This window comes from Tyto alba, unplaced genomic scaffold (genome assembly GCF_018691265.1).
Source record: "Tyto alba isolate M040663 unplaced genomic scaffold, T.alba_DEE_v4.0 Super-Scaffold_44, whole genome shotgun sequence".
Lineage (NCBI taxonomy): Eukaryota > Metazoa > Chordata > Aves > Strigiformes > Tytonidae > Tyto > Tyto alba.
This window is the reverse complement of record NW_024881320.1, coordinates 9,044,814-9,056,982: the sequence shown is the minus strand read 5'-3', so window position 1 is coordinate 9,056,982 and position 12,169 is coordinate 9,044,814. Positions and strand designations below refer to the sequence as shown.

The 12,169-nt window shown below is 39.1% G+C and overlaps 1 protein-coding gene across 2 annotated transcripts in view; it reads left to right on the top strand.

Annotated features, from left to right (window-relative positions):
• ZDHHC8 (zinc finger DHHC-type palmitoyltransferase 8) overlaps positions 1-12,169 on the top strand; it is a 121,353-nt gene that overhangs the window by 93,850 nt on the left and 15,334 nt on the right. For both annotated transcript variants that reach the window (XM_033008250.2, XM_033008251.2), the window contains 5 exons: positions 2,592-2,749; positions 5,901-6,073; positions 6,757-6,859; positions 10,230-10,321; positions 12,012-12,144. In XM_033008250.2, the coding sequence (XP_032864141.2) occupies positions 2,592-2,749; positions 5,901-6,073; positions 6,757-6,859; positions 10,230-10,321; positions 12,012-12,144 (659 nt within the window). The remainder of the gene's footprint in view (positions 1-2,591; positions 2,750-5,900; positions 6,074-6,756; positions 6,860-10,229; positions 10,322-12,011; positions 12,145-12,169) is intronic.

The window sequence follows — 12,169 nt, the reverse complement described above, 5'->3', positions numbered from 1 at the left end:
TGAGAAAAGGGATGGAAGTCATCCTGGAAGAAAGTGATGGAGTAGGAGTTCAGATATATGAAGGAAGCAAATGATAAGGGAAAGAAAAGGTGGAAAAGACTATAAATACCAGTGCTGGGAGGAAAGAGGAGCAGATCTGATTTCAGATCACAAGTGCATGTGAAAAAAGCTATCACCACCCCACGCTGCCTGCAGAGCTGCCAGCGCAAGGAGTTCAAAAATTGTAGGAGTGCTTTAAAATGAATATACAGTAGATCTATTTGCTTTCTGTTATTGAAATTTGGTTTAATCTTCTTGGTTTTCAAGCTTCTTAAACACATTTCTGATAGTTATGAATTTACTTCAAAACCAAAACAACAAAAGCAGTACAAAAGCTGAGATTCTAATGAAATCACATGATTTCTGTAAGGAAGCCAGCAAAAATCATAAGATATGTTACAAAAACACAAGAGTTGGCTGCCCTGTGTCAGTGGATCAGAGTAGGAGAATCTGTGTAGTAAGATACATTCATCTGCCAATGTATTGTTCTGCTCAGATCACTGAAAGCTGGAAATAATCACATTTCTAGCTGTATCATATGAGTTTACAGGTTCTCTGGCAGAGACGACATGGGCTATGGGGGGAGTAAACCCAGTTCACTCTTATATTGTTGAATTACTCATTTTTTATTAATTTCTTATTTTGTTGGCTCTCTGAATGTTTCTGGTATGAATCAGTATTGGCTCTGTGTGAGTGAGTTGCCAGTAATACAATAAAATGAATGAGAAGGAAAGCAAGTATTAAGTCACTGAAATTTGGGCTACCCTGGCAAATCTGATTTACAGCCTGGGTTGAGACTAGCAATGTTCGTTGCTAGCTAATTATAGATACCAACTAGTAACTGGCATTCAGTATTTTTGATGTGAATCTATTTTATACAAGCTCTTCAAGTGTGTGTCAATTCTGCAAGACTAATGTGTTTATATGCAAGTAGGTATATATAGTGTACAGACTTTTTGTCTGCATAGTAATTTTTTTTACAATAGCTTAAATGGTTTGACTGTTCTAGTGTCTTGTTTTCATATGCCCACATGTATTATACTGCATGTGTTAGTTTATAATAGTATTGAAGAACCTACCAATTGTATTTATAGAAGTGCCTAAGGGATTTAGAGTCTAGCTTTCACTAAGAGTCCCACTGACTAGTTATGAAGGAAAATTATAGAGAATTGTACCAGTACAGCACTCTACTTCCACACAGAAATGTTAATCCAGAGAATACTCTTGCAAGGTAAATACTGTAGCTGAGCCAGATCCCAAACTCATCTAAGTAAAGGGAGAAACTCCCTCTGAAGTCAATGGAAATTGGATCATGATAACATATTTAGAAAAGATTTAATATAGAACTAAATGACAGTGATTGATGCTCCGCTGGGACAATATTATCAAATTTCACCTAATTTGGAGCCAGTCAAGCAGTGCCAGCTGCACTATAATGTTTAACCAGGTGTTAAATAGATGTGAACTTCTTAGATTTTCTCTGTCAAAAGGAAATAAATAAAAATGACAGGAATCTAGAGTAAAAGATGAACTTCTATGAACGTCATTCTCATTATTTTCCTCTTCTTCCCGATATATATTTGTCTATTATAGACTGACTTTTATTTTGTGCACTTATTTTTAAATGGCCTCTTTTCTTAAACAGGGAAGCGCTTAGCTGAGATGATAAGCCATCTGCCCTCCGCGTTGTCCCTAATAAGATGACTGCGATATTGTCATCCTCATCTTACTAATGGCAAAGAGAGGCTAAGTGACTAGCTCAAGGCCACAGAGTGAGAAAATTAGAATACAGGACTTCCTGACACCCAGTCCTGTGCTCAGATCAGTAGACCATGCTGCCTTTGAGAGAGGTGAGATCTTCCCAGTTATGTACTGTTACTAGAGCAAGAGTGTTCTGGGTATGAAGAGGTGAGCACGGGATGTACTATAAAGAAGTAAGAACTGGTTCAAGGGCTTGTGGGGGCATACAAATTGCTTCAGAATGGTATATCTCACCGTGGCATCAGACTCCCTGGGGCAACAGGTCTATGGGATGATTGTGAGCTCACACTAGAGCGCTGAACAAATTGTCACTCATGGTCATCTGGGTTGATTTCTGGGGTTTGAGCTAGTACAACCTCCTTCTATCTGTTGATGTAATTTATTTGACTTTATGTGCTGGTAGGCTAGCATTGAATTAATCCCAAATGCATGCAGCAGAAATTTTCACAAAAAAGGCTTGTGATTTCCATCCCCTCTTTGACTGTAGTTTGCAGCTCATTTTATTCATCCTGGTTGTAAATGCTGGCTAAGACTCAAACACCTCTCTTTGTCCAGGGGCCAGTAAGGCTGCACAGCACTCATATGGGAGATGTTAAAATGAGCCCTGATCACTGAAGTGTTCTGCAGCCCAGACAACCTGTTCTGACAGTCCATCACTTCCATCACTCTCTTATTTCTCTGACAAGCCCAAGAGCACACACAGTGTCCCTGTATCCAAGGCACTGAGTGGATTAGCTCTGTTGTCTTTTCCCTCTGTTACCTCCACTAACTTTTAATTTTGCATTGAGCAGCAGATGAAGATGAAGATAAAGACGATGACTTCCGAGCTCCACTCTACAAGAATGTGGAGATTAAAGGAATCCAAGTACGGATGAAATGGTGTGCCACCTGCCACTTCTACCGTCCTCCACGCTGCTCTCACTGCAGCGTCTGTGACAACTGTGTTGAGGTAACAGTTCTGTTGATTATGTGATCTCCCTCAGTGATGGGTTGCACATACTCTGGAAACATGCAGCTGGGTTCTTCCCTGGTATTTCAGTCCTTGGAAGTTCCCAGCTGTAGTCTTGTTGATGGATTCCTACTAATTAGTACCAATTGAAACATAGCCCTCAGTTATGGTATGTGTTACATATGCAATAAAGTTTGATGTCAGCCTTGTTGCCAGTGATAATTAGAATAAAAAATTATAATGCTGGCTATGTCTTCCTTGAAGTAGCTGAGAGATCAGCTAAAAGCCGAGTGTAAAAAAAGGATGAATTGAAGAGTTGATGCAGAAGCAGAGTTCAGGTGAGCAGGAAATTCAGAGTGAACCATTGTAGATTGTCATGTGTGAGTTTAGGGCTCACCATTTAATTTGGAACAAACTGGTGCCTACATTAGTGGACAAGCAGAGATGCTAGAACAGTGTGTGAGCTTCAGGAAAACCAAACTCAGAATTCAGTGAGTGGTTCTCCTGTCAGTGGAAGGACCCCGTGTTTGTTTCAACACCCCAGCTCAGAGCATGAACTCATTCATGTTTCTAATATTGGTCACTCTGAATTATGGGATTTTTGTGTTTCTGGACAGCCCTACAGTCTTGGTGAGGCACACAGGATTTTTCTAAAAAACACCCCAAACAGTAAGATGTGCTTTTGGGCTATAAACATTTCTCAGATCTGTAAGTACAGAGTGCTATATCCACAGCAGTGTATTGCCATGGGGAATTTTTTATTGCTGAGCTAAAAATTCCACTTCTTAAGGAACATTTCTGCTGAAAGGTCTATTTTTTTTTTCAATAGAAAAATGAAATCTTTAGTATGTCTAAAATATATTCATCTGTGCCATTAAAATGAAAGGAATTACTAATTAGAAAAAATACCAGAGTCAGCTGGAATGCTGTATACACCGTCTTTGTCCTAATCCTCTTTGCCATAAGCAAGGAAATAGTTCCAAAGAAAGCAGCACAGGCAGGGTTTATCTTGTGTCAGTCATTTTCTTCTTCAGGGCAGTATATATCTAAGTTATAACTATCTGGAAGCAGTGCTGTGCCTAGTAACCATCAATATATAGGACAAGGCTATCCTGTTGTGGAAGGCCTTAGAAGGATGTAGGATTTGAGAGGATGGAGAATAAGGAGCTGCCAAGGTCCCTCAGTAGAGGGGAGTAGACACAGCTATTCATAAATTGTGTCACACGATTTCCTTAGACTGCTGTGAATTGTTGAATAGAGCTGGATTTTTTGTAGAAAACCTGAGTCATATATTCCTAGTTTAAAAACATAAATGTTTTCACTAATTCTAGACCCTGAGGATTGTTTAGATGATGGTAAATTCTCAGTTGTCCCGTAAAATTTCTTTATTCTGCCCTCCCTAGTGGCTCAGGATGAAAATTAATTTTCAGCAAATTAAGTTTTCTCAGAAAAAGATTACTCAAAACTCACTGGTATAAACACTTGCAACTTCATGCTGCCATAAGGCCTCCATGAGAGTCAGTTCTGCAGCAGAAAATAAAATGGGAGAGCATCCAAAAGTAGCCTAAATAAAATAGCAGAATGCAAGGTGACTCTGCCTAGCTCTCCAGAAATTTTATTGATGGTTAGATCAGTTGAATGTTCCTTACTATTCTTGTGGGCAAGTAAGAAGCTCTGCTTGTATAATTAAATTATGACTGCTGCGGAGGAATATAGGTAAAAAGCATTAATGATTTCTGAATCAATAAATCATGGTCTTAAACAGCATGCTTTATTGATTCTTGTGATACTTAATTCCCACTCACCTGTCTATTCTAGAAAAAGTTGGAGACAATGATAGGAGTGACTCTACTGGCTCCTTTGTGTGCAACCCATTCAGAGTTGTAATTCACATCTTTTCACTTTCACTCTAGAATGTGCAGTAAAAATTATAAAATATAAAACTTTTGAGATAATTTGATAAAAATGAACAAACAACAAAAACCAACAACGCTTGCAGAAATAAAATCAGTTAACACCTAAAGCCTGCTGTGACCAGAGGGACCCAAACATGAATCTGTGACAAAAGTAGTCAGATTTTTGTTTTCTTTACTGAAGTGTTTGCAGTGGGTGCTTACATAGTTTCATAATGGATAGATATTTGGGGCTGCGTACAACCAGATTTGCATGATAGACATATGCTATGTCAATGTTTCAGATATAGCCCGAAATTATCTTTATTAAATTGCCCGTGTCATTTTCTAATGTGCTTTGAGAAAGTTCTAATGCATTTTCTTGTATTTTGTAAATTTTTGGTAAATACATTGTGCAAAACTTACAAATACAAAGCCCCCTTTGTCATCATTGAGGAACATTTGAAAATAGCATTACCACAAAACAAAGAATAAAAGATTCATTTGTTGATGTAATAAGTGTGTAATATCTGTTCTGAAGAATGCAGAACCAAAAGGGTTTATTTATTGCACCTGATCTTGTCTTCATATCAAGAATAATCCTATTGGAAACAATGGATTTACATGCTTATCAAGCTGTGTGAAGACTTGAAAGGTGTCTGTGGCTTGCCCTCATTATTAAATCTCCTGTTAAAAGGGATCTGACTTTATGAGGGACTTTGAACTTTTGACTGAGAGAAATAGGTAGGTTTGGGTTCATAACTGTTAATAAACTTGTGTAGAACTTTGCCTGTGTCTTGTCTAGATGTTGCTTTTCTCTGAGGACCTGCTTGGTAAAAAAGTATCTCTTGTGAGGTCCATTATTAATTCAGCTTTGTGTAAATACAGAAATGTGAGGCAGAGAATTCTGCAGCAGTATTGCATCTTCAAAACATTCTGGGTTATGAGAACTTAGTTGTAATTGACTCTTGGTGCTAAGGACGATAAAAAATTAGTGCTTCTGCTGCTGTGAGATAAATAGACTGTCTTTTATTTGTTTATATCCTCTCTTCAAACCCTATAAACAGTCAAGTAGCTCTCCATGAATAGATACAGAAACCACTTGCTCCTAAGAAGAACTTTCTAAAGAGTGTAGCATGTTGTAAAGGTGCAGAACTAGCCTGATCTAATTTTACATTATGATGGTTCACATTTATATCTAAGACAATGTATTTCCTTTCACCGTTTGGATATTCCCTGTCTCTCCATTTCTTTACAAGGATTTTGACCATCACTGCCCATGGGTCAACAATTGCATAGGACGGAGGAACTACCGCTATTTTTTTCTCTTCTTGCTGTCCTTAAGTACACATATGGTTGGAGTATTCACCTTTGGGCTCATCTTCGTATTAAACCATATGGAAAGGCTGGGAGCAGCTCATACTACCATTACGTATCCTTTTTGGTCTTTCAAGACTCAAGGTGGCCTTGAGGAAAATGTGAAAGAATGAACCTGAATATTTGTGTTCCTGGAAGTGGTGAAGATCTACTCCTCTCCTGATCTCCCATTGCTCTTCCCCTGTAAATGCTTAGTGCAGTTTTTCCTCTGTACCCATCTGACCTGTATAACAGTCAATTACCCCCAAAACTATAGCTGACCTTGCATCTTTCACAATCTTTGCCATGAAAACTCAGCAGAAAGATATGCTGCCTCCCCAAATTTTACTTCCAATTGGGTGTGACTCTAAATTTCTGGGTACTATTTATTGTATTTAAAACTCTGTTACTGTATTTTAAAGCAGAGTTTTCCCTGGAAGCAATTATCGTGGTGTAATACACAAACCTCTGGCTCTGAGGGGTGCTACCCCTGTTGATAGATTAGTGCAGAGCGATCTTTACAAGGTGGTTAGAACTAGAATGAATGACATTATTTTTTAACCATCTCAAGGGTAATGACCCAGGCTAAGAGCAGATGGACTTAACTTTGCGATAAAACTTATTTAGACCTAATTAAAGGTGAAGGACACCCTACCTGTTTCCAAGATATTTTTTTTTTTAATATGCTTTTCATCTGCCTCTCATTCATAGCCCCTTTCCCCCTTCATTCATCCCAGTTTCTTTAACTCCTGGATACAGAATGGCTGTCATGTGTGTGGCTGGGTTATTCTTTATTCCAGTCATTGGTCTCACTGGCTTTCATATTGTTCTAGTGGCCCGAGGGCGCACAACGAATGAACAGGTAAGAAGCAATCCCTTCTCTGTGTTTGTGGCTAAGATGTTGAGTTAGGAAGGAAAGTCAACAAGTCAGCTTTGGTAAATCAAAAAATGATCCAAATCTTAGTAACAGTCTTACAAGCTTTTGTGAAATCTAGGAAGACTGCCTAGATTTTTATTTTCAGATTTTTTTCTTGAACGCACTACAAGCAAAGATTTCCCCCTTTTAACCACAAAGGATCATCCGAGGCTTATTTACCATTGAAAATTTACTCATGGCCTTGAAATAGGTTTTATGTGGTGAGTACCATTAAGCCCAAAAGTTCAAACTTTATGAGTCAGACTGAACAAACTACGAGATTGAAAGAAAGAAAGGAAAGATTAAATCATGCTTTTGCCCTGTCTCCTGATATTTCGAACTCCCTCAGCTAACCCACACTGCACGTAATAAGGTTTGAGCTAGCTCTTTGTCTCTCTCTTGTTCTCATGCGTATGTGCACACGCACACAGAGAGGCTATTGGACCTAAGTTGTTTTGCTTCTCCAAACCAAGTGTCAACATGACATCTTCTGCCAAAAGCAAGCCTGTAAAACTTTAGTTCACCTGCAGTTACTCAAATGTGTATAATCCACAGCCCTATCTGGGTGATCCAGACCTATATGCATATGCATATCGTTAGCATGATACGTGTGATAGAGATCTAGTCATGGGATCAATAGTATGCCCCTGCCATTTGTAAGGGTTAGCTCAGTTAGGAAGCTTGTCACTGGGTCACACAGCATGCCAGTCAGCTGCACACAGCATTTTCATCTTTCTTCCCAAGGCTAATTAATTGTGTGCATTCCAGTGCTTTACCTTTTCACAGATCTGGCTCCGAAGCACCCCTCACACATCTGGATTTTTCTCACTTCTTTTTCCACATCACACTTCTTTTTCACGTTTTTTTTTTTGTTTGTTTGTTTGTTTGTTTGTTTTTCAAAATGCATTTTTTGCTGCTCTGGCATCTATGGGCACTCTCTATCTCATGCTGAGCAGTGTGCTGTTCTGGCTGTCCTGCAGGCTGATGGTTTCATGCTTATGGAGTTTATATGACTGCTGTGCAGACTGTAAGAGCTGAAGACATCCGTCTGAGGTCAGGCCTTTGTAAAGTGGGATGAGATTGTCTCCTGTCCCACATGAGACAATACAAACTTTTATCCAGAATAGTGTGGGAGGTTTACATAAGCAAAGAATCTGAGGTCATCCTGTATTGTTGCCTAACATGGTCTTTAAACAAAGCAGGCTTACCATAGCTGTAAATCTTTCAATGCTTTTCTCTGTCCTGCTTGGAATCGGCTGCTCTTCATTTTAAAATTGATTTGGCCAAGTATTAGGTTTGATAGTGCTAACAATAGTAGCATGAAACCCAGGACATTTTGGTCTCATAGCCCAAATCATGATCTGCCTTAGGCTTGTCTTTCTGCAGTGATGAAAACTGTCTATGAAAATTTTAAGCTGAGGAGGAAGGAAAAATTTAAATCAAATTTATAAAAAGTAAAATTTAACTTCTTGTGTTTGTGGCTACGCTAACGTTTAGGAAGGTTGAGAATTATGCATTTAATTTGATTGAAATAACTATTGGAAAATGTATCCTAGCTTGGTTTGGTTTCCTGAACTACCAAACCACTTGAGATTAATCCATTGTCCCATGCCATTTTCTGAAAATTAATTACGATCTGGTCTTAATTTCTGCTTAGTCATATGTGCTGCCTATCTGTAACTGAAGGATGGATGTTCTCAGCCTTCAGGTCCCCTTCAAAGGAAGCATGTCTAAGTAATTAGGGCACCAGATCAGGATTGATGGATATGAAATCTGCTCCTGGCTTTGTCACTGTTTTAAAACATTCACTTTTCTCCTGCAGTCTCAGTATTGATTCTCTTTTCTCACATTGTTAATTATCTGCTGTCAGCTTTCCAGTTGCAGTATGCTCAGCTACACTTGTCTGCTTATCCCAGTATATTTTGTAGGCCAGTGGTACAGACATTTTTGGTGTTTTACTGTAAATTTTTGGTATTTGTTCATTCTGGAGTTCATAGGTTTTGAACATTCATAGTAGGCAGACTGATTTAGGCATGCATAGTGGCTGAGTTTAGATGTTTGTGAGCTTTCTGAATGACTCTGAAAGTCTTTATGGAATCAGAATAACCCATAACCCAAAATCTGCTCATATCCTGATATTTTTAGTTGCTGAATAAAATAAATAAATATCCTTCCTTCTGAGACTGCTTTCTATCAGTGGATTTCAAACTACTTTAGAAACCAAACTGATAATTAGTAATATAATCTGTGAGTTAGAGAAATTTTATTTTCATATTGTGTTTGAGAAAATAGGCACAGAGATATGAAGTGCTTTTCCAGCATCTGGCACAAGTCAGCTTAAGCCCAGGATTGAATGCAGATGTGCCAAATGTCCCAGGCCCATGTTTTAGTCATCAGGTTACTCTTCCAACACTTAGAACTTCCAACACTGCTCTCTTGGCCTTTCAAAGAATTGTATGTTATATGAAAGAGGCCAGCATAATATACTGCAAAATCATTTAATCGTTGTTATTTTATGTGCAAATAATTAAAGTATTTCTGGTACACTGTAAACTTGTTGCTAGATCAGAACTATGAGTTGATTAAAATGCATTACTTGCAAATAGCAACAGTAATGCTTTTGATGGAAACTACTATTAATCTCTCTGGCTTTATTGATATTTATCCCCATATGGTTACTTTCAAGTATCTTCCTGTAGAGTACAAACCCTTTATAATGCTTATGAAGCTTTGAATGGATCCCACCAGTCTAATGAGGCTTGGCTTTTAATAAATTAGCTCATTTCCAAGCAAACATTGTAATCACCAGGGAGTTTCTGGCACCCTCCCACATAAGGCAGTGGTTCATACTGGTTGCTGCTAAGGATTGGTTGCTGATAGAGAAGAAACAGTGCTCTCATCCAACATTGCAAATGTTGAACTGACATTCCTGTTTGTTTGGAGGGGACTTGCCAAGGCAGAGGATGGAAGTGACAGGGGAATAAAAGGGACCAAACCAGGATGTCTGGCTGACAGCAGGCACAAATGTAATGCAGGAGCATCATGGAGAGGTGAACCAGGCCACTTTGAAACCCAGTCACATTGAGCTCACTGCCCTTTTGGGAAGGGATCATTAGCTGGTGTGCCTCCTAGCTAGAAGTAGCTGATGGAGGTGGTGAGTGGCAGGGGAGAGGAAGTGCAGCATTCAAAGAAAAACAATCTGTTTGGGAAGGACAGTAGAGTCAGAGCAAGGCATACTTGGTTTTGGCTTTCTTGGGGTTGGATGATGACTTTTATGTAACCAGAGGTTTCAGCACTGTCCTGAATATGTTTCCAGGTGACAGGTAAATTCCGTGGGGGAGTGAATCCTTTTACCCGAGGGTGCTGCGGAAACGTGGAACATGTGCTCTGCAGTCCCTTGGCTCCCAGGTAAGAGAAATGCTCTCAACTGGGAATGAGGGAGGTGGAGTAGTTGTTGGGACAGAGGAAGGAAATGTGCTTGGTTGGGCTCACAAGTGAAAAACCACTGATGAAATAACAGGGACTTAAAGCAAAACTCTCCTGAAGGCAGAGCTCTGTGATAGTTGCTTCACTGTTGCATGGCTATAACCTGTTCAAGCAGTTGCTTTCTTCACATAATTCATAACCCTAATCCCAGAAATGTTTATTGGAATGAGCATGTCAAATTATATCAAGAGCTGATACCCTTGTCTTCACCAACTTGTTTATCCAGTGGATTTCATTAACAAGGTAAGTTTCCATATGTTATCATATTCCCAGCATGACTTTTTACACTGTACAGTCAATGTCCAGGTATGCCAGTCTGCTGGAGAAAAGGAAGGAATCTAAAATCAGCCTTTCTCCTTAAGACTTAAATCCAATTTAAGGCTGCTGTGGTTTTCAATCTCACTGGCACTTTCATTATCATAAAACAGATTTTCAATGAGGTCTACCTCATGGAACTTGGGATTTTATTTATGGCTTTCTATTTTGGGGGAAATGGATTTATCGTTTCACATTTTGAAATCAGGATTTTAATGCAATAGATCAGATGGAGTATAAATATCCTAGGTGCTGAGCTGTCCAGCCTACAAACATGTTAATAATTGTACTATAATAAGACTTATTTGAGCCTTTTCAGGGTGTTGAGCAATTCCAGACCCTGACACTATTATCTGCCCTTTTTTTTTTTCCCCTTCACTATGCAACATATAAGTCCTAAAAGACTGTCACATGCGTTAAAGTGAAGGCACTAGAATAGCTGCTTCTAAAACTTACCAAAACATGAAAACCAGGTCAAGATACTTTAAGAGTCAGATATTAGCAGTTGGGAGACACTCCTGTTGAGAGGGTTGTGAGTATTATCGTGCTGGCTATTCTGACTTTCAGCAAGCAGAATGTTTGTATTTGGTGAAGACCTGTTCAAATTGTCCTGTATATTGAAAGTCACTGAGCCATCACTAGTAGAATGTCCTATTCACTGGATAAAACAGAGAAAGCTTGTGTGTGTATTGATATTTATGCATTGTACAGACACTGCCCAATGGCACTTACAGAATTCTAGTCCACTGGAAAGAAATCAGGTATCTAAAGTCAGCCATTTCCCTTTAGGTTTGTTGTTTCCTATAGACCTGTCTGTTTCTTTTACCTCCGTTTATTTGAACACTCTAAGTATGCTACAGACACAAGTCACCATGTGGTAAGCTAGAACTGACAGCATATCATCTTCTCCATGTTAACTCCCCACGTGCTGGGTCTTATTCCCCCAGTCACCGTCTTCCACTGCAGGGAAGCTGTTCCATGCTAACTAGGTAAGATCTAGTAAATCACTTCCATTGGTGGTAGGCCTCTCTTTCTTCATGTGAACTGTGCTCTTCTCCATCAGTGCTTCAAAGCTGCTTGGGCTTTTTAATGCATCCTCTCCTTTTGCTCACTAAAAAAAAAATTGATCTTTGTATTGCTTTTTAATTATTACATCCATTGAAATAAATTGAGTTTGCTGACATAGATTTTGACACATTCTTAAATCATACCCTGGAAGCAGGAAGATTTTCTTGTCTCTATGCCTTGTTCTTAGGTTATTGTTTATTTTAATGATGACTGTTGAACAATTAATCAGGTACGTAGTTGAGCCCAAGAAAAAGCAAGCTGTGAGTGTGAAGCCTCCTTTCCTCAGACCTGATTTATCTGAGCGACAGATCACAGTGAAGATCAGTGACAACGGGATCCAAGCCAACCTCAACCGGAGCAAGGTAAGGCAGCTTTCAAACACTGCTT